The sequence below is a fragment of the Pangasianodon hypophthalmus genome, chromosome 3 (genome assembly GCF_027358585.1).
Source record: "Pangasianodon hypophthalmus isolate fPanHyp1 chromosome 3, fPanHyp1.pri, whole genome shotgun sequence".
NCBI classification, from domain to species: domain Eukaryota; kingdom Metazoa; phylum Chordata; class Actinopteri; order Siluriformes; family Pangasiidae; genus Pangasianodon; species Pangasianodon hypophthalmus.
The window spans coordinates 6,868,155-6,891,339 of record NC_069712.1 but is presented as its reverse complement, the minus strand read 5'-3'; the positions used below and the strand labels follow the sequence as shown (position 1 = coordinate 6,891,339).

The window sequence follows — 23,185 nt, the reverse complement described above, 5'->3', positions numbered from 1 at the left end:
TTAAATTGTGTGTGCTGTGTGTTTTCTCGTTGTTCAAACAGATCGGGCTGTTCCCTGCCATATTAAATTCTTGCGCTCACAGAAAGTGGTCTACATCAGCTGCGGGGAGGAACACACTGCCGCTCTGACCAAGGTACAGGTGCACTCAGTGTTCCCAGTGTCACCTGTTGGATTTGAATGAAATCTCTTGGATTTAAATGAAGCATAGAGATTTGTTTAAACTGGGCCTTTATAGGTTTTTGATCTATTCAGAAATAAATCTGTACATCTGGATTGCTGAAGTAAAAACCTGGAAGGCCACAGCACTGCATAATTTAATGAGCTGAGTAATAAGATGTGTTGCCCGGTGGGCTAGAGCATGGAAAGTACAAATGCAATGTACAGTCTGGACAAATTACAATTATTTGTGTTTTATTTGAGGTTGCCTGATGGATAAGAAAAAGAAGAAAAACAACAAGAAAAAGAAAAAAAAAAATTAACGTTTAAGCATCTTGTTTGTACAGGATGGAGGTCTGTTTATGTTTGGAAATGGGTCGAGAGGACAGCTGGGGCACGGCTCCACCAACAACGAGCCTCTGCCACGCAGGGTTTTGGAGCTCATGGGCACCGAGGTGTCCCAGATCGCCTGTGGCAGGTATACGGGAATTAATGACTAAGATTGATGAAGGTGTTAGTTTATTCCTTTTCGTGTAAATTGCTGCCTTCAGAGTAATGGTGTTAGTGAGACCTTCACAACAGCAGACATGTGGTAGCCATCCGAAGTTATTACATGTGCGTTTAGACATAGGAGCTTATATCTTTGTTACATACAAAGGATTTTTTTTCAGACAAAGTTAAAGATTAAACACATATAATGGACAATATTGTTTGAATTGCAAATAATAATAATTAGAAAGGAGAATGAGTGTAAATAATTAGATGTGACGCAAACCGTATGAACGTAAATTGACACTACATTTGAGTTTACAAAGTATGTAAGGAATAAAACACTTCGGGGGCATGCTTTTATAGGAAAATAATCAACAACGGGGTGGAATGATGTGACCCTGTCATTGTGGATTTACAGTTACCACCCTGAAGTTGATTATTTTCCAATACCAACACATCCCGATGTGTTTTATTCCAGAAATTTACCAACTATGCGAACAAGAATAATGCAAGAATTAGTAAAATCTTACCATTACAAATTAAACTCCTGCTTAAAAAAAAAAGGAACTGATAAAAGAAAAATGGCATTCATGCTGGTCCATGCACTCAAACCCATTGCCCTAGACTACAGTTCTCTGGGAGGGGAAAAAAAACGTTGCACATCTGTGTTTTGATGAGTGACAGTTTAAATTTAGCTAATAAAAATTATAGATTGAGTAATTACTGAAATGTATCAATAAAAACATGTTTGTATTACATTTCGCAACATATTTTATTCATTTGTTACATTACTCACTATGTTCGATTGCTTACTAATGGTTTTAATTTAGTGAACTTGAACAGAACCTTTCCTTCATGTCTGTTCCAGACACCACACGCTGGCGTTTGTGCCCTCCACCGGCTCGGTGTATGCGTTTGGCTGTAATGCTCAGGGCCAGCTCGGCTTAGGGACCAGAGGAAACGCCATGATCCCCCTACCAGTCCGAAACATCCAGCCTCCTTTTCTCACCAACACACAAACAGGTGGTTAAACACGACATTGCGGCATCACGTGAGATAAGTAACTTGTTTGTTATGACCCTCATACAGGCATTTTCAGTACCTACCATTTGATAAGAGCAGTAAGTGGCTGGTGCATATGACTCACCACAAAATCTGACTAGGCAGTAGACTGCAGGCTCCATTAAACCACAGTAGGAAAATTTATTTACCTAGCTTCCAGATACCCAGGAGCTTTCACTTCTACATCAGTCACATGAGTTTATACATGAAAAACAAGCTATTTCATTAGAGATAGAAATTAGAGATGATTTATCTGTCGTTTTAAACCAGCTTCATAAAATATTAGATGTCAAAAATGTCTTGTTTTCCCCTCTTTAGTAGATGGATGGATATATTTGGATAATTGGGTCTAATCAGCTGCTTGTTATTGCTGCATAATACCGACAGAAATAGCATACTGTGGTTATGTTGCTATTCATGGGCTTAAAATGTACAAAAGCAGACAGGTGAATCTGGGTTTGTTTTTCAGATTGGTATTCTGAAGCCTGCCAATGCCATGCGCAAAAAAAACGTATCTGGAATCCCAGAGAGGTCGGAATGCTCACGCAATAAACATAGAGTTGTTTGTTAAAGCACTAGGAATTAGATGCTAGAGCACAATAAACATAGTGTTGTTTGTTATTTCTATCAGTGATATCAGGGTTGAGATTATAATTACCAAGTGATGTGTTCATTCATTCCTCTTCAGTAAGTGCGTTATCCTGGTCAGGGTCGTGGTTTATCCCGAGCCTATCCCAGGAACGCTGGGTCTGTGGTGGGAATACACACTGGACGGGTCTCCTGTCTATCGCAGGAGCATTAATAATATCTTGCTCTAGTATTTATTATGCAGTTTTATGAGGCCACTTTCAGATTACCAGCTTTTTTGCTTAGTTAGGGTTTTTTTTTTTTTTTTTTTTTGGCACAGATTTGATCTTTGTGCCTTGATGACATCCATTTCCATGATTAGGCTGAAAAGGTGAAAAAATACCAAAAGCTGAGAGAAATGTGGATGTAGATGAGACATTAGCACTGATGTACAGCGTGTGATTGTCTCAAAAATACAAGATGCAACAAGGCACAATTTGGTATATAGTATACAATTTATTAAAGGGACAATCCTGCTTTAGGAAAGGAATAAAACATGATTGAGAATAGTGTTTTGTGTCTTATTCCTCAATTACAGGTTTTATTTATCTATTTATAGATAAATGCAACATCTGCAAAACAAGTTAGGTCTGGTTATCAATTATATTAGAGCAGTTGTTCCCTCCTTTGTCTCTCTCTCTGTCTCTCTTAAAGTTAATAAGACATTAAATCGGTAAGATTGTCACGTTACAGAGAAACCAAAGACTTTTGTGTGTCAGAAAAACTTAGTTACAGCTTTATATCTGACTCCTACAAAGCACTGACACTAGAGACTCCTTCCGTAAATATTGAATAAACATCTCCTTACAGAAAAGGTTACCATGTTAACAGTGACACAGTGTGAAAGTCCCTGCGTTAGTTGTACCTATAAAAATAACGTATTATTATAAATCTTTGATTATAGTATGATTACAGCCGAAACTACTGTCAGAGCTGCTGTTATAGAAAAGTAATCGACACCCTCACCAATCGACCAATCAGATTCGAGAATTCAACATCTCTGCCATATAAATACTGATATTAAATACTAACACTGGCTTTAGTGTTTTATTCGTTTATATTACTTTGCATGAATGGTAGTAACTTATTGGATGTGCTACAGGTACTCTCCTGTATTAAAATCGCTATTAAGTCTGTGTAAACTCACTGCGTTCATTTTCCTCCTGACCCAGGCACGGATCAGTACAGCATCAGCAGGATTCACTGCGGAGGCGACCACAGCTTTCTGTTGCTGTCACATGGCAAGGTGAGCCATTAAACAGCGTAACACACCATGCGGCACCATGCCAGTAGATGCAAATGTAGCAGATGAGGAAGAAAATATGCTGTTGAAATCCCTAATGAACGCTTCACTACAAATGTAAATCTTAGTTCATTCTAAAAGTCAGTCTCTGGATTGTTACTGAACTTCATTTAAGTCAGGTTTTTTTTTTTTTTTTTTTTTTTTTTTTTTTTGGTATGACCTTGATGATGAATGTCTCTTTTCTGTTTAAATGACATTAAGTATTTACGTACTCTTGTCCACTTGGGGGAGCTCTTAATCTGGTGAAAGAATTATACAGCAGAAAATGAGGCTGATTTTGGACTTCCTGTTTATTCTTTGCTTGGAGACACATTTAGTCTAGACTCTGAAGAAAGATGGCCTTGCAGCATGCACAGAAGGAAATTGTTTGGTTATTGGTTGTTATCCTAACATTGTGTGTGTGTGTGTGCGTGTGTGTGCACGCACAGAGTTGCCCGGATGACTTCCGCGTTATCAACACATCGAAAAGCATCTCCCTGATTAATAAGGAGAGTCTAAACAGTTGGAGGCTGAAGCTCCTGGACAGTACTGACTCCAGCATCACAAAGTGAGTGCAGTTATCAGGCCCGATGCGACCTTCACAGCAGATATGTCTTCAGCACGTGTTTGGGTTTTCCGTGCTCCAACAATATAGGCATTTAGAGGGTGCTGTAGATAATCATCCATTTATGATTTTATGATCACTTCCCCCAGGGTGTGGTATTTTTGACCTGTTGTTTTCTATCGTCTTATCTGATTACAGTGTTTTGCTTTGTGTTAAAACTGCATGTGCTTTCTGCTATGCCAGTGAGCAATTCAGTTTGTTGTCAGCAGGGATACTACACTTAAAGGTGATCATTAACTCTGACATCTTCACTCATCTCTGTTTGTAAACTCAGAGCTGAGACAGTTTCGTTTTAAATCTTCACTACAGTAAAAAGCATTACAATGAAAAATTGAAAATATGAACTTTTTCTATCATGTCATAATACTTAGACATCTTTCCCATACACAAGCTGTATCATGCTGTTTAGTTTTCTGAGTCTTCCAAGAGCCAACAAAATTATGTAGCTGTATAATAAAATGCTACAGGTCCAGAGATTTGACAAAAACTAGAAAAGAAAAATATAATGTATAATTAATCTCGCCAGCCAGACTTCTAGCATTCTCTTGAGAGTCAGGTACTTTGGCTTTGGCCAAAACCTTGTACTTTCACAGGAAAAGGGCCTTCAACTGACATTACAGCAGATCTTTCCCCATAACCTGTTAACAAAACGTGTGTCAGGGCTCCAGACTAACTTTTTAAAAAGAAAACTGTCGCAGAATTGTCCCGAAACTTTGTGTCAGCCGTCCTAAACTGAAAACTGACTGTCCCGAATATTGCATTTCTTTTCTTTTTTTTTTTTTTTTTTACAATACTGTTACATTTATTTCTTTTGGATTATTCTGACCACAAATTTCACGTAATTATGACCAAATATGCACAAGTATTGCTAAGAGCATCATGTTACACGGACAACAGTAAGTATACCGTATAATTGGAAAGTTATAATCAGGAAAATAATCAGGTTTATTCAAATCCACTACGAGCATCAGTTCACATGATTTTACTAGTATTTTCTGTAAAAAATATAAAAAGCATTTTAATGTAAATTACATATTGATTATTATCAACAAAGACAAATAACAAAATAGTATTCATTCATAAATACATATTATGAAATACAAATACATGTATTATAAATACTGCCAATCCTAGACTGTATATATAACTATATATACAACTTATATATATTTTATATACAATAAAATATATATAACTTCTTATATATATATATATTTCTTCCCCACCCATTTTTTTTCTATTTGACACTTTATGAACTTATTTTGCTTTGCTTCTTATGCAGTGACATCATTCTGCTGTTGTCCTCGACCGCATGTTGGAACGCCAGCTTCCTGGACCAGAGGTAAGATGAGGCAATGTTTAATCCACACGTTTTATCTCTTTTAAAGCAAAACTTCTTCTAAAAATGCTAATTTTGAAATACAGCTAGTTAGCATGCCCTTATTTTATAATGTTGAACTCACCATGACCCTACTCATTATATTTTATTTTTCACTAGCAGTGTTGGCTCTCTAGCAAACACTAACACTGTAAGCCAAGGGCATCACATAAAAAGGTTTTATTTCCCCACAATGTTCTGTCGTTTGAATCACTCTCCAAATATGCTGATGTGCGCAAACACACGCGCACACACACGATCACATGCACGTAGACACATCTGTTTATTTCCTGCCATGTCCTATAAAACACTAGGACATCTTTTGGCAGGATTCACAAGGAATGACCCTCGGACTCATCAACATTATCATATTTATCTGTATAAGGCTGTGCTCGCTAGCTTGTGCTTCACACAATAATCTCCTCGGATAAAAAAGCAGCCCAGCATTTGCAGTAGGGATTATTTGATTATGTAACACACAGCTGGTGTCATTTATACTCTGAGTGTGTGATTATGCCTGGGAGAAATGAGTCTCCTCTAAACATATTATAAATATGTGGTTAAAACAGTCAGCTTTATGGAGTTTAAAGACACATGATGGTGTGTGCGCTGAATACTTGACTAGATTTGGGAATACAACGGTGGGAGACTTGTAACCATACTACACACTCTAAAGACTCATGGAATATCTGATAACATCACATCACAGTTAGACAAAAATATCAGCCTTATTTATTATGGTTTTATATTTCTTCATATCTGAGTGCACATAGTAAATAGTGGTCTGACCTTTGCAAATCGTCATGGTGTATGTACGTAATGGATTAACTCTGTTGTGTTTATACTGAAAACATGATCCTATATCATCCCTTCAGTGGATACAGATGGGTAGATCCAGGCTCTAAGAGCCTTGACATCCCAAGCTGACTGTTGCCTTGTAGCTTTTGCAGTGGCTGCCACTTTTCTCTTCTGGTTAGCACTGATTGAAAAGGCTGAAGGCTGACTGTGAAAGAAGATTGACCATTCTTGTTCAGCGGAATGCAGGAGAAGAGAAACAGACACATGCTCAGTATCTAATTTTTCAACTTCTGCTCATCTGGTGTGGCTAGCATTCAACAGCATGGCTGAGCAGAACGTCTAAATTAAAGGAGACTGTGTCAACAGATGATTGGAATCATTGGAAATTCAAAATTAGAAATTCAGAATAATCAGAAATTCAGAACCAGAATTTCAGAACAATTCAAATACAGAATGGTCATGAATTCAGAACTGGAAAGTTCAGAACGAACAGAAATTCAGTACTGGAAATTCATAATGATCAGAAATTCAGAATAATGTCAGAGCCAAAAAATCAGAATTATCAGAAATTCAAAATTACCTGAAATTCAGAATGATCAGAAATTCAGAACCGGACATTCAGAATGATTGGAAATTCAGAAGGTTCTAAATTTACAACTGGAAATTCTGAAGTTCAGAATTAACAGAAATTCAGAACTGGAAATTCAGAATATTGGGAAATTCAGAACAAACTAATTCTGAACCAAAAATTCAGAATTATCAGAAATGTCAGAATTATTAGAAGTTCAGAACCATCAGAAATTCAGAAGTGTAACTTCAGAATGATTGGAAATTCTTTCAGAATGGTTAGAAATTCAGAACCAGAAATTCAGAATGATCAGAAATTCAGAACAAATAGAAATAGAAGTAGAAAGAAATAAAAGCTGTGTGTTGGGGCCCTAAGATATCTGAATTAGCTCAGTTAAACTCACCTTCTGACCAATCAGAGCAGAGAATTCAGCAGCACCATCATATAAGCAATCATAATACATACATGAGAGTGTTGAAAGGCGTCACACGACTTTTATAAATGTTGATCTGAGTTATTGTGAATGTTTTATATTTTGATTGTATTATACTTCTTTTGCAGTGATGATGGTCATTTTAAAACCAACCCCAAAGTCCCCGGAATCGACCTCAACTCAGTCAGGCTGCTGTTCGAGATCCTGATGAAGCCAGCCTACTCACGGCTGCTGGAGCAGGTACAGTACATAAGCATGTATATCTCCATACACATTCTACACTACATTACACACAGCAGAACACAACTACTTTATGTATGCTGCTGTGAACATTGAACATTGAACAGCTTATGAACATGAACATGATACAGCATGTTCGTTTATTTTTATGATTGAAATATATTTGGTTCCAAGGACAAGATTTGGAAAGTTGCTTGTTTTTCGCTAATCTCCCCGGCCAGATAGCTGGAGACAGGTTTTGGGAAAACTTGTTTCAGCCCCAAGGAGTTTTAAGGTTTTTTCCTCCACTGTTTGAACAGATGAGTCATTATGGCTAAAAGCAGCCTATTAATAGCACATGGGAGTTTGTACCCGTCAGCAAACTTAACTTATTGTTCGCTTTGATGCATGGTTTGGAACACACTGGGTGTGTGCTTGCACAATAATGAGCCGACTTTTATTTATGGACCTGATAGATCACACTTTGGAATTCTATATAAGGCAGTATCAGATGATTTGGATGATGTTGGAAGAAGTGGCATGTTGAAAGAATAACTGCTGCTGACCGAGCAGTCTTCAGTCCTTTTTCCTTTTTCCCTTCCTTTCCATAGCTGCACAGTATATGTGAGCTATGGAAAAAATACACTGCAATAAATATTTTATTAAAATATTCCCAATAATTATTATGACAATTATTTTATGTAATTTATTGTAGTTTGTAGTCACATAAGATTAATTTGTCCTATCACTATTTATTTAACTTTTCCTGCTTTTGTTATTTAACCAATTTTATACCATAGAGGAGTTGAATACTCAAATCTGATTGCTTGTTGATTCATTTTCTTTAACAGCAGCTCTGATAGTAGTTCTTGCTGCAAGTCATCAGTTTTAATGCACGCTTTCTAATACGCTATCGTTTCTTAAGCAACTGCTAATTCACACGGACTCGTCTGGCAGACGCTCCACATAAACTAAGCCTAATAATAAGCAAATTAAAAAACATGTTGGTTTTAACAGAGAGAAATATCTCTTATGATTGATATAGTGAAGTTTTCGTGTATGGAGATGTTTATTTAACATTTAATGGAAGGAGTCTCTAGTGTCAGTGCTTTGTAATGGTCAATACGTTTTCAAAAATGGGAAAGTATTCAGATGTCTTTATACTTTCTGGTTTTGACAAGCTGTGTTGTGTTTTTTTTTTTTTTTTTTGGTCTTATTAACTTGAAAAGTGGGGGAGGGGGGAAAGAGAGGCTGCTGATATAACGTATGTGATGACTTGTCCAGAGGATGTTCCACAACATTAACTGTAACTATAAACTGATTAAAAAAAAAAGTTCAACTAAACATCCATTAATAAATTTTTTAAAATGTGATTGTTGGTAAATTGCTGTGGTATAAGAGGAATAAGACACTTTGGGGTGTTCTGCCATGGGAAAATAATCAACTGTAACTTAGTTTCACTTTGGACTGCATCACACCATGTGCTGGTTGATTATTTTCATAGAACAGCACTCTGTTTTGTGTTTTGTTCCTCACATAATGGATGGATCCACAATATTGAAATTTAAAGAATAACATTAATTAAAAAAAAAAAAAAAAGAAATGTCAGTACCTGTACAAATGTTAATTATCACCCAGCTTTATATCTAATCATATTTTTATTGCACTCCCTCACAAGTCCACTGAGTGGGCAGTTGACTGCAGGCTGTGTGTGTTTCTAGACCACGAAGAGCTTCGAGAGTTTGCTGATCCCTCAGCTACCCTGCTCTCCTCCTGACGTAGAGGCCATGCGCATCTACCTGATCCTCTCCGAGTGTCCGGCTCTGCACGACTCCAAAAACTACATCTCCCTCACCATTCCACTCGCCATGGCTATCCTCCGGCTGGACGCCAACCCCAGCAAAGTGCTCGGTATGATCACACAAGTGTCATTAGGGATACACTGAATGTTCAACGAGTGAAACAAATATTGGCATACTTGATGTTCGGCTGAATGTGTGACACTGGATATTTCAAACAGATTTTTCACGCCTCTTGTTATTGATGACTTGTTCGAGCAGCCATGTCAGAGCACAACAAACTGATCAATAGGCCAAGCAAAGTGCAATAGAGCAGAGTGACCTGCATGCATGTCTGAAATTTGAGCTGGGTATCTGATATCTGCTGTGTTGTCTGTAGCTACTCAGAGGAAGCAGTTAAACAGATTAACAGCGTATTTTTGAACGCAGAAACATCAGGTCAACCCGAGCCACAATGAAATGACTTTAAGTGCAGAATATGGCTTAGACCTGTGTTTTTTTTTTTTCAGTGGTCTATGGATTATTGGCATTGTTCAGTTTTTATGTTGGAAATTAGTACAATGACAGCAAAACCACAGTGAAGTGAGTAATTAAGATGAAGAAGGATAAATGGTTTAACAGGCCTGTGACTTGACACTGATTACATATTGGAAAAAGAAAAAAAAAGTATGCATTTAAGGCTTGTTTACATTACCTTGTAACTGTATAATTCAGTTTTACTGCAAAATATAAATCCAAACAATATTATTATGATCTTTTAATATTTTAATATAATTTGATATTAAACTTAATTGTACATACACTAATTGTCAAGGAAGAAAACCTGAACTTTCCGTGTTTTCTAAAATGCATCTTCAGATAATATTCAATAATGGATGTCATACTGTATGTAATCAAATATTCACATGATATTGTTTATAAAATGTGATAAGCTGCATGACAATGTGACCTGTTTGAAACTTTAATTCTGAAGTTTTATTCCTGTATATATGATTGCACTCTTTACCGTTTGTCCTCTTTGCCAGTCTAGACAGACTGGAGATGAAGCGATGTGACCCAAATCATGTAAATAGTTATTGCGAAGCATCCATCATTTTGTGATTGCAGGAAGTAGTTAAAAATTCTCTGGAACAAGGACGGCTAAATACGGCAAAAATGTATGAGGAAACATTTGATGTCTCTGAGATGTCTGTCTGGACAAGACTAAAATTTTCAGACCACCCTTGAGTTAAAAAATCAGTGGTATTTGGAGTGTGAAGCTTTTCAAAAATGGCAGGGGGGAAAAAAGACCAAAGCATGGAGTTACCTGGGCTCCCCATGTAGAGCCGATCCCGTTCGAATAGAGTTCCTGATAAAATGAATGCTGCTAAAGATGCCGAAGTGAAAATCTGGTATTTAAACCAAATATTTTTTCTTTATCTGTAGATAACTGGTGGTCACTGCTGGACAGTGAGGTCTTCTCCAGGTTGGTAGAGATGTATAAGAGCATTGTGGTGTTCCTGCTCACCGGTGGCAAGGCCCTCCTTATTCCTGTGTTTCTGGAGAGCTACATTAGTGCTACGCTGAAACTGCTGGAGAAACTACACAAGGTAAACTCCTAAGGTTGTCCTTTTATATTATTCTCTCCCCCAAATTTGAAAATTAAGGCATCTGGATATGATATAATCTTGAAAACATCTCAGAGGCTTCGCTGGTTCTACAAAACATCTTTAAGAACACCACAAATCTATCCCCTTTGACTGACTACCATTAGACACAGATGTATAGATATTTGCTGTCCAGTAGCACACAGTAAAAGTCAGTGCAGTGTTTCTGTGTGTGTGTGTGTGTGTGTGTGTGAGATAATAGGTACCTCTTTAGTTTGAAATTTGTCTCACTCAGCTTTTCGGAAGCGAAGCCCAGGTGCAGTTTCCTGTAGGGAATGTTGTACGCAACTATTATTAGACACAAAGCTCCTCGTGTAGCTGGAACTGTTTCCAGAGCTGGTGCCTAATCGCAAGTAGTTCCATGTGTTTCCCCAGAAAAAGAGCTGTTCTTGCCTGGAAAGCTAGATTCCCCACCGAAACAATGCTTCCAAGTAGCAGTGATTTCAAGGGCTTGGGGGTGCCATCATTTTATGACAGCAAATTGAACTTCTCACTTCTCATACTTCTCATAAAATAAAACCAGAGGAGCGAGGGAAAAAAAGAAACAACTGTTTTACTGCCAATTGCAGTGAAGATCTAAAAGCCAGTAAAACATACTTCTCTCATCGTGCACCTAAACACTGTCTGTGATTTTTATAACACAGAGTGGTTGAATTCTCAAATCTGATTGGTCAGAAGGTGTGCGTTATTTTCGTATAACTGTACGACTCGGGTGGTAGTTCTAGCAGTAACATGAACAATATGTTTATATTAATGTGGTCGTTCTAATAAAATATTGTTTCTATAGTAACAGGGACTTGTACTGTGGATGCTCCACATAATCTAGGACTAATAATAAACAGATTTTTTAACAAAGAAAAACATTATTGTTGATATTTTTTGTTAGCAGACATTTATTTAAGCTTTATGGAAGGGGCCACAGGTGTCAGTGCTTTGTAACAGCAGTGGTGCTTTTTATCATTTCTATAACATATTTGATAACAGGAAGTAGCCTTTAAACTCTTTAAAATGTCTCTTTAAACCCTTTAAGGTGAGTGGTGTATCATTCATTAACAAGTTTAACATTGTAATCATTGGCAAAGTGCACATATCAGGTATCTTATCTAGAAATATTCAGGTCAGCAACCCCAGTATTGAGCCCTGACCTGCATAGGTAAAGCTCAGGCAGAAAAAAAAAAACACACCACCATGGTGCTCTGTAAGATATTTAGTTTATAAATGCTTATTGTTGTGTTGCTGTAGGTGAACCAGAAAGCCCACCATGTGGAGTACAACTGCTTCTACATCCCCGACATCACCAGCCTGGTGGACATCCAGGAAGACTACCTCAAATGGTTCCTAAGCAAAGCTGAGATTGTGAGTCTTCCCTGAATCCCTCCCTTTTTTTTCCCCCTCTCACTCATCCTCCTCCTTCTGTTATCTCTTCAGCTCCTGCTGGTGCTAGGCTACTCAGATTAATGTTATACCAGGCTATTTATTAGCACAGAGTGAAGGTTAGGTTACTCTTCTTTATTCCCTGTCCTCTAGTAAAATGTGTCCTCCTATTGCCAACCTCTTCCCACAGAATCTCGTTAAACTGTCTGAACTGTTCTCGCTCATGAATCAGCATGATGGGATGCTGTGAAAGTGATGTCCTAAAAAAAAGAAACCCTTCCAGAATCAGATTACTAATATGAGCAAATAAGGTAATGAAGGTAGTGAAACAGTGTAACTGTGATTCTGTTTCTTCATTTATTTTACAGAAAATGCAGTCTCCTCCAGTACAGGTATGTTGACGCACAGCTTTTTTATGTAGTACAATTTGGAAATATTGAAAGTAATGAATTACTAAAAGTGGTTTATTTTCAGAATTCAGTTACGTTATGTGCCTATCCGTTCATATTGAACGCTCAAGCTAAGGCAACCATGTTGCAGACAGATGCTGAACTGCAGATGCAGGTAACAGACCCCATTAAGCTGCATTTTTGTTTTTGTCTTGTTACATTTTTATAGCTAAAATTGGAAAGCTTTTCTTTTGATTATAATCAGTTGTATTCAGTACAACTGAAGTAAAAGTGATTCAGCCTGATCATTAACAGATATCTTTTATTGCTTTTTGATTTTTAAGATGGCAGTGAGAGGGGCCAACCTGCACAACATGTTCATGCTGTTAACCCTGGAACCTTTGCTGGTACAAAACCCGTTTCTAGTCCTGCACGTGCGGAGGGATCACCTGGTCAGCGACGCGCTGCGTGAGCTCACCATCTATAATGATGTGGACTTGAAGAAGCCCCTAAAGGTCAGGGGTCACCAAGACTTCCATAGGATGAAATGTTAAAGAGTAACTAAGTTGTTGTGGTTATGTTAAGAGATTTTAGATAAGGTTTTAGATAAGGTTCCAACCTTTCAAGTACTCAAAAGTTACAACAATGTTCGATCATGAAAGTCAATAGGCAGCAGAATGAACCTTTGCCACTTCATAAAATCTGTGAAATTCAGTACCTGAGAACTTTTTATTGGAGTTGTAATATTAATTTAAAATGTCACAGTGGAAACCTGACCTTATTGTCTACATGGACTGCAGAGTCATAGTCAGAGATGCATAGCAGGGGTGGACAAATCATTAATTCATTATCTAGCCTTCTGGGCAAGTGAAACCACCCAGTCCCATGTTATGCTTGCCTGGAAGTACAATAAACTAAGCAAAGAAACAACAACTAATGTAATTTAACTCCTATGTATAAGAAGCTAATTACCTGTGTTAATACAGTAAAATAAAATAATCAAGGATTTGAATCCCTGTAAAGGCCAACCTTGTGTAACCACTGTCTTTATCCTTCACTGTTAGTGTCTCAGCTGATGAAGCATCATGTTTGCAGCCTCGACAAAACGGCAGAAAGTCTTTGGCTAACATTTTGTCTATGAGCTGTAACTTGATGTTTTTGAGTCTGGCTAGTGTCTTCATTTTTGCTCAGTGAAGTGTTTAAATGAGAGGTGACTGCACGTTGCGTCAGCATTATATGTATATGAGACAGATTTTTGTGCTGCACTACACTACTGAATCAATTCGGGGTCTGTTACACTGAAACAAACGTATGAAATGATATGCTTTCTTTTTCTGAAAGTCAGTAGAAAGTAGAGTTTTTTTTTTTTTCTTTTTTTTTCCCCAGACTTTAATAATGTTTTGTATATGCACTGGGAGCAGAGTTGAAAGAACAACTTTATCTTTATCTAATTTCTTTGTTGAACTCAGAAAAGCTGAGCTGATCCCAACCGTTTTGTTTTGCGACTCTTGCTACAGGTGATTTTTGATAGAGAGGAGGCAGTGGATGCAGGAGGAGTCACTAAAGAGTTCTTCTTACTACTGCTGAAAGAGCTGATGGATCCAGTCTATGGCATGTTCACCCACTACCCAGAATCCAACCTGCTCTGGTTCTCTGATAAAGTGAGTCGAACACCAGTTTCACTTGTGACAAATGCACTTAAGTTATTTCTGCAAAGAAAATCAACACAAAGCACTGAATTGCGTGGGTAGGGGATATTATGTACTCCTGATGCTATGTGATGCAGCCATATTAAGTTAAGAGATTTATCTTGAGAATCTTTGCTTTATGATCATGATAGAACTCTGTGTACACTGGATATCAGATTGACTGTGATTCATTCCCCAATTGCTTGAGTTTGCGTGTCTCGAGGATACAATAATAACACTTTAATCACTATTGGCGCCAACACAAAACTATACAGACTGGAAGTTAGGTAAGGAAACGTTCAGCAAATGTTTCACTGTGTATTTAAGGACTTATTAACTGCCTGTTCTCAGTTCCTAATGGGCTCTAAATCAGTGGTTTATTAAAAGATGGTGCACTTGGAGAGTAAATCAGTTAAATATACAGATAGATAAAACAGAGTTAAGAGATAAACATAAGATTAAGTTAGAGATAAAAGACTTAACACGCACCTTACTACAAGCTCATGCTACAAGCACCTTAGTAGAGTAAACGAATAATCTGATTTTTCAAAAATAAAATTAGATTTGGATCGTTTCTGAGAAAGTAAGTCATATACCAATCCCTTACTTACTGTAGAGTTTCAGTTCACAAAATGGTAAATTTCTTAGTTTAAGATCGTCAATATAAAATCAATATAAAAACACACATGCCTCATCACATTTAATTGTTATACATTAAAGAGGAAAGATGAATTCTTTTTTTATTTTCAGATTTAACAAGGATTTTATGAAAGGACTGGGCTTGTGCGTCACACTGCAGCGTCTCATCTCAGCTGCTTTTTATTATTTTAACCATTATTAAAGTTTAATGCACAGAACTATATTATAAATAACGATTGATAAAAATCTTCAACCCCATCTCCGTATCAGGAGACCCCAAAGATGAGAACGTATGTCTTTAATTATTTTTAAGATGAGCCCGTTTTTTTTTCGGTCAAGTCCAAGTTTTGTCAGTGAGGAATAAATACTAATCTAAGTACACAACCTGAAAGGAAATATTTTTAACATTGTCATTCCTTTAGAATAATATTAGTTAAATATTCTACAGATAAATTTTAAATAGCCTTAAGGTTGGCTGCTGTTACAGGCTGTTTTGCTAACGTGGAAAATAAAGTGTTGATGCACAAAACATCATTAGTCGTATCTCACGTCACAGAGGCTGTGGATTTCGAGGGATTTAGTCTTTTTCCTGGAAGTGTATTTACCATGCTGGATTTGTAAAAGCACATGGAAACCCTACACGTTGCCGGTGTATACAAAACATGGTGAGCTATTGTACGCGAACATCAGTAACAGGCTGTAAGGGTTACATGTGTTCTTTCTAAGTGGACATCGGGTTACTTAAAAACCATTAGCCACTGTTGTGCAGTTTTTTTTTTTTTGTTTTTTTTTTGGGCCTTATGTAACTGGGAGAAGATGTTTTTGGATTGTTTTGCACATGGGGCAAAAGGGAAAGGATCTTTTTTTTTCTTCCTTTTCCCCATTTTTCTGATAGTATCAATGGTATAACTGGAATTTTCATAACGCTGACAGACTTCGTTGTTATTCCCAGGAGTCGACTCGATATTATAATCTACTAATCTCATTTGTTCATTTTCAGTAAACTCTTTATCCTGATCAGGGTTTCTGTGGATCCGGAGCCTATTCCAGGAACACTTGGCTTAAGGCGGAAATACACCAGTACACCAGTTCTCCAAGCACTATACACATGCACATGTACACCCAGGGGCAATTTAGTGTAGACAATCCAAGCTATTGGCATGTTTTTGGGAGGTGGGAGGAAACTGGAGAAACCCTTTGGAGAGCCTTGAGATGTGAGACAACAATGCTACCCACCGTGCCACTATGCCACCTGCCATGTTACACTGTTCTTTTTATATTTTTGTAGATGGTAAATAAAAATATCATCAAAAACATTTTTTTTTTTTCTAAATGTGGCAGTGTTGCTACTGATATGATATGATGTGATAGTATGACCTTTTATATCCACACCTTCCATTTTGCAAATATTTTTATGTGTAAAAAAAAAACCCAATATTTTCGCAACTGAAGAATTTAGAAAGGCCCAGTTTGTTCAGGCTGCACGGTGGCACAGCAGGTAGGTTTAGTGTCCGAGGTTTGATCCTGATCTCCTGAGATTACTGTCAGTGTGGAGTTTCTGTGTGTGTTCTCCACATCTGTGCATGGGTTTCTTTTGGATTCTCCAGTTTCCTCCCACCGTCCAGAAAACATACTGGTAGGAGGATTAGCTAGGCAGAATTGCGCGTGTGTGTGTGTGTGTGTGTGTGTGTGTGTGTGTGTGTGTGTGTGTGTGTGTGTGTGTGCGCGCGCATTCATTGCTGACCTGCTGATGGACTAACATCCCATCAGGGGTATGTTCTTCCACCTTGCTGCCTCTGTTCCTGGAATCGACTCCGGATCTGCTGTGACCCTGACCTGTGCTTACTGAAGAAGAATGAATGAACTGCTCATTAGTAGGTAACTAAACTCCCTTTACATGGTCAAAAAGGTGGAGAAACATGGGGAAAAACAAAAATTTTAACTTGTTTTAATTTTTTTTTTTTAAAAAAAAGTGGATTGGTATTGATTTTGTACTAAACTCTTTGTGCTGCAGTGTTTTGTTGAACACAACTGGTTCCACTTGATTGGGATCGTCTGTGGCCTGGCTATCTACAACTCCACCGTGGTGGACCTGCACTTCCCTCTCGTGCTCTACAAGAAGCTTCTAGATGTTTGTCCTGTGCTGGATGACCTGAAGGAGCTGTCCCCTACTGAGGGCAGGTACGCAACTAAAATCCTGCAAACACAAGCCATGCAAGTAAAGAAAACTCTCCTCTTGGTCATAATTGAATTATTCCATACTGTATTTAGATTTGTGTTTACAAGGCTAGAACTCACTGTTTAGGTTTTTATTGCACTTTTATTTCACCAAAACAGCAACATGACTGCAAAGACAGTCTACAAAATGCAGGCTACACAAAAGCCTATAAAACCCAAAGGTTGTAAATAACTGAATAGATCTGAATGCGATTACGTCCTTAACCTTCTTTGTTGTAATGGAGCCTTTTTGCTTACACCGGTGCCATTCCTGGGTGAAAACAGAGGTGTTCACTTTAAACACATTTGCCTTGTTTTCCAGCCCGCATGCATTTCATGCTGTTACGTAACCAGCAGTTGTTATGAAAGGTTTAATTAGCGCACAGCAGGGACCTTGGATCAACTGGAGGACATGGGCCGTTAGCCACTAATTATTTCTAAATGTCAGTAGAAGAATGTAGCAAATGATCTCCTCTTTGCCGTTGAGGAGTCAGAATCAGGAAACGCATGGGGAGCTGTTTGTCTATGACGTTGTAATGCTGTCCGCGAATGAATGCTTTTTTGATTGTTGTGTGTTTATTGGCTTTTGAGCACATGGCTTATGTGGGAGGTATTTCTTCATTGTATGCTATTTGAAATCAGTTGTTTGTGAACTGGTTGAACAATTAAGATAAGATGCCACCGGGATACCTTTTATTGCTGTGTCAGGATTGTTTGTTGATGGCTGTCTTTCTATGTATCTATCGTTAACCCAAGGTTAAGAAGGTTCGAGAAAGACGCAAGGAGAGCTCTTCTGTTGCTGATTGACAGCACAAGTGTCTCTCTGCTATTAACTGATTAAGGGTCCCAGCTGTTGCTTCATATTACAGTCTTTACATGCATGCATCATTCTTTGTTTATCAAAGCTCTAAAAAGGGATGCGCGTTTCATACTGGCAGAAGATGTGTAATGTTAAAACAGTGATTAGAGATGTGCCTCGTGTTGAGTAATGGAAAGCCGCAGTCTGTCGGCACTCTTAATCCAGGTGCTGTGGGACTGGAAGCATCAGCTGGTGTGGTTAATTTAGACTGAGATTACTACAGATGGATGCAGAGTTAAATGTGCAGAAAAGAACATCCAGACCTCTTGAATGGAACGTTGTTTTCATGTATGAGGGGGGTGGCTCATGAGGACACATTTCACTACATAAACACAGCCTATATGAAGTATCTCTGTACATAAAGATAAGTGTCCTTTACACCTCATAAAATGTATTTTGCTCTTCTTGTGTTCAGACAGCAGTAAGCCACAGCCACAGCGCTCATGGTTGTGAGTCTCAGTATAAATCTGTGTTTATTACAGGAGTCTCCAGCAGCTGTTGGACTATGAGGAGGATGACATAGAGGACACCTTCTGTCTCAACTTTGCTGTAAGATTTTTTTTTTTTTTTAATTCCTGATGAACAAGTAAGTAAAGTGAACAAGATGATCCTGGGGTGGGCAATATCATTCGTTCATTTTCTTTCTGTCTGCCCTGATCGGGGTTGTGGTGGCAACAAGCGGACCCCTTTTTTGTTTTTTGGATTTTTCCCTGAGTTTCTCCCTAATTTAGTCATGGCCAGTTTCCACCTATCAGGCAGCTCTCAACTATTAAATGACAGTTACCAACCATGGAGGGTAAAGGCTATCACATGCTTCCTCCGAGGCACATGAAGCCAGCGGACCGCATTTTTTTTCAAGCTGCTGCTAATGCAGCGTCAGGGAGTGGCGTAACACACTCAGAGGACAGCGCTATCCGCCTCCTTCTGCATGCATGAGCTCACAGACGCCCATGATTGGCTAGTGTCACTGTGATTGATAGGGGAGAGAGTGTATGCCACCCCTCCCTCCCTCCCTCCCTCCCTGAGAGCATGGGCAATTTTACTCTCTTGGGCTCCCAGCCATGCATAGCTGTAGCATCATCTGGATTCAGACTAGTGATCTGCAGATGATAGGGTGACCGTTTTGGGGCCCTTAGTTCCGGTGAAGGGAAATTGTAATGCTACAGCATACAGAGACATCCTGTACAATTGTTTGCTTCCAACTTTGTGTAAACAGTTTGGGGAAGAAACCACATATGGGTGTCCACAAACTTTGGGCCATATAGTGTATGCATACTAACTCCAAGTTCATGTCTTGCAAAATCATGTCCATTAACAAAGAGACATGCATCTCTTTACAGATTAGCCGGGAGTATTATGGGGTAACAGAGGTGAAGGAGCTCGTCCCTGGAGGAGAGAACAAAACAGTGGATAAGTCCAACAGGTGTGTTACTCAGGCCTAACACATATTTCTACCTCAGTAGAGTCTTATTTACTGGTCACAGTGTTCCGAATTGTGTCCCATATTTGACTGTGTGTGTGTGTGTGTGTGTATACAGTATGTACTGGATGTGTGTATGTGTTCTACTGTCCTCTGGGACGGTGCTCTGAGGGTTTAGGCTTGAAGCCTAATGGAGTGTGTGTGTGAATTTGTGTGTGTGTGTGTGTGTGTGTGTGTGTGTATATGGGACAGAATTTTGAGATTTCATGGGCTCTGCAGACAGATGGGATGCTACAACAAAATATATATATAGACACACACATTCCATTAGGCCCTAAACCCAAAGAGCATTGTCCCAGAGGACAGGAGAACACACACACACACACACACACACACACACACACAGACACACACACTACACATTCTGCCAAAATGAAAAGGATCCACTGGCAGGATCACAAAGCAGCCATTTTAATAGCAGACTTGCTGTGGCTTTTCAGAACATGGAGTTCTGCCACATAGTTTCTGGACTAAAACTGAAATCAGCTGGCAGAAATCAGCAGTGTGCAGCAGGCAGGAAGGACAGTGATATACTACACACATCACACTGCATCTGCACTGAGGCTTTCTGTATACGCCTTTCAGTTTCCCTTACAAATTCTGTATTAGATTTCAATTATTATATCAGATATTAGTAGTGCTACTTTGTGTTCATATGAATCACTATAAGGGACTATCATCATTTTATCCTAAACTTTAATGTTTTGTATGTATTGATATTAATTTACCCTGAGGGATGTGTAGAAATCAGTAATGGTTTTTTTTTTTTCTTCTAACACAGTAGGCTGAATCCTAAACGGCTTTCCATTCACTATGTATGCACACTACATAGGTTGTAACATTGTAGAATGTGTATAGTTGACTATTTGTCCTCCCCTTTCTGCACAAACATGTCATTTTCTTAGGGGTTTTCACTTGGGGGCATGCAGTTATAGGAAAATAATAAAGGGCAGGATGGTGTAATGCAGCCTGACACAAAGTGGAGTTAATGTTCCTACCCTGAGGTTGATTTATTTTCCTAAATCAGTATGTCTCGAACTGTGTTATTCCTCTTCCAGCACCACAATTTGCTGAAGATTGCAATGTCTTTTATTAGAGAAGGTCACATCATACTTTTTATCTCTTTATAGTTACATTTAGTGTTGTGGAACATCCCTGAAACAACATAAGGATGGATGGATGGATGTACTTTACTGACCACTAACATTATAACAGCTAGTTATTTTAGCCAGTGTACTGATGATCAGTGCCACCTGAGAACAGAGGAGTTGTGTGTGTGTGTGTGTGTGTGTGTGTTAAACTCTTCTGGCGAGACGTGCACGCTTTGCTTTAAGTGTAAGGGAGGAGTGAGTGCAGCATCTGTACTCTTGCCACAAGGCCGGCTGAACCAGATATCTGTCAGAGAAATTAGGCAGGTGGCCAAAGATTGTGTGTGTAGGAGTAAACCTTGTTCTACACACACACACACACACACACACACACACACACACACACACGTACTGAGATACTATCATACACACCAGACGTGACTCTACCATCTGATCCCTTGAAGAGATTAGAGATCCTCAGCCAGAGTTAGATTATAAGCCTTAATTCACTTTGGAAGCTTTTCAGGATTCATATCACAAGACTGATGGACACCAGATCCTGCAGACTCCAGTGGGGTGGATGGGAAACACACACACGTACACACACACACACACACACACACACACACACACACACACGCACACACACACATACAAGTATATCAGTGTTGTCACTCAGGTAACAAAATGTCCTAATTTATTTGATATTCTTGAATATCTTCAGGAATGTGTTTTTTTTTTATAGTTTAGGGAGAATTTATTTGACTGTTCAAGTGTGGAAATAAATAATTACTGTTTTGTCACCTACTTTTAAGTAACAGAGCTGAAATCTTATTGTGTTGATCATGTGGTGTGTGTAGGGTCGGGGCATTGTTGGTTTTCATTTCATACAATCTGGATTTCTTAATAGAGTAAATAGGTGTGTGTGTGTGTGTGTGTGTGTGTGTGTGTGTGTGTGTGTGTGTGAGAGAGAGAGAGAGAGAGAGAGAGAGAAGTGTTCCAAAATGTCTTACCAGGAAAAATCCTAAAATTATTATCGAATATTAATGTGAAGGATATTATGTAGCTGCTGTTTTTGAGTGTTGTAATATCTTATCTTTGTAATACTGTAAGAATTTATGGAACATCCTGTTTTACTTACTGTGATCTCGCCATGAAAACAGCCACTGATGCTGACATGGCATTAAAAGAACAATGAATGAATGAATGAGTGTGTGTGTGTTTCAGAGAGGAGTTCGTGCAGGCCTATCTGCACTACGTGTTCAGTGAGTCAGTACGAGAGCTCTACTCTGCGTTTGCCAGCGGGTTCCTGAAGGTGTGTGGTGGCCGGATCCTCTCTCTGTTCCAGCCCTCTGAGCTCATGGCCATGGTGGTGGGCAACAGCAGCTACAACTGGGAGGAGCTAGAGAAGGTGGGAGAGTAGCAGCGCACACATGTGCTCTCTCACACACACACACACACACACACACACACACACACACACACACACACACACACACACAGAGAGAGAGAGAGAGAGAGAGCTGGAGCTCTACCATAAAATTTAACCTGCAAGAGCAAAAGGAAGAAAGAGGGAAGGAAGTAAGGGAAGAAAGAAAGGGAAGAGAAGGAAGTAAGGAAGGGAGAAAGGGAAGAAAGTAGAGAAGGAATGAAAGAAATGGAAGGAAAGAGAAGGAGAGACAGAAAGGGAAGGAAAGGAAGATAAGGAAGGAAATAGAAGGGAAGAAAGAAAGGGAAAGTATGAAGGAAGGAAAGAAAGAAAGAAAGTGGAAAGATTTCTAGGCTATAGTTTGTGAAAATATTTGAATGAAATGCGTTGTGAAGAGAGCGAGGTGTCTGCTTCTGAGACGTAAAGATGATGTCAGAAAAGCAGAGGTTTGTTGGAGGAAACAGGGCAGTGCTTAGTGTCGTGTTCTTCGCCTCCACTTCATCATTTAATTTCTGCGGTTCTGCATATGATCTGATTCTGCATTTAAGTGGAGTTGTGTTTAATATTTATGAGTTGTACAGAGTCTTTAACTAACATCTCAGGGAGATGCTGATATTTGCTCAGAGTTAATATTTTCCCAGTTTCCTTACCACAGTGATCTCAAGACTTTAAACACTTGAACAGAAAGCGTGCTGTGTTCACCTTCCCTATCTGAAAACACAAGATCCATAATCACAAGATCTTTTCTGTGAAACATGAGCTAATGGTTAGAAAGTTATCAGTGGAATCATTATAGTGCTGTTGTACAGGAGAGAGGTTGAGTGTTTAACCGTCAGCAGTGAATCAGGAACGCGGCATCAGGGGCATGCTGGAACTCGAGTCAGAACTGAGAGGGGAGAAATATTAAACCAAGCCATTGTAAGTGTATTTATCTTGT

General features: G+C 38.7%; 1 protein-coding gene across 5 annotated transcripts in view; it reads left to right on the top strand.

Moving 5' to 3' along the window:
• Positions 1 to 23,185, top strand: part of LOC113542133 (probable E3 ubiquitin-protein ligase HERC3) — a 35,349-nt gene that overhangs the window by 7,322 nt on the left and 4,842 nt on the right. For 3 of the 5 annotated variants that reach the window (XM_026939486.3, XM_053232407.1, XM_026939478.3), the window contains exons 6-23: positions 42 to 133; positions 504 to 634; positions 1,517 to 1,671; positions 3,510 to 3,583; positions 4,069 to 4,187; positions 5,527 to 5,586; positions 7,550 to 7,661; positions 9,362 to 9,551; positions 10,865 to 11,028; positions 12,328 to 12,441; positions 12,828 to 12,851; positions 12,934 to 13,023; positions 13,193 to 13,363; positions 14,366 to 14,509; positions 17,190 to 17,356; positions 18,734 to 18,800; positions 19,592 to 19,674; positions 22,047 to 22,230. In XM_026939486.3, coding sequence (XP_026795287.1) covers positions 42 to 133; positions 504 to 634; positions 1,517 to 1,671; positions 3,510 to 3,583; positions 4,069 to 4,187; positions 5,527 to 5,586; positions 7,550 to 7,661; positions 9,362 to 9,551; positions 10,865 to 11,028; positions 12,328 to 12,441; positions 12,828 to 12,851; positions 12,934 to 13,023; positions 13,193 to 13,363; positions 14,366 to 14,509; positions 17,190 to 17,356; positions 18,734 to 18,800; positions 19,592 to 19,674; positions 22,047 to 22,230 — 2,141 coding nt within the window. Of the gene's footprint in view, positions 1 to 41; positions 134 to 503; positions 635 to 1,516; positions 1,672 to 3,509; positions 3,584 to 4,068; positions 4,188 to 5,526; positions 5,587 to 7,549; positions 7,662 to 9,318; positions 9,552 to 10,864; positions 11,029 to 12,327; positions 12,442 to 12,827; positions 12,852 to 12,933; positions 13,024 to 13,192; positions 13,364 to 14,365; positions 14,510 to 17,189; positions 17,357 to 18,733; positions 18,801 to 19,591; positions 19,675 to 22,046; positions 22,231 to 23,185 lie in introns of those variants that run through there. The other 2 variants (XM_026939495.3, XR_008301407.1) reach the window with 2 other exon arrangements.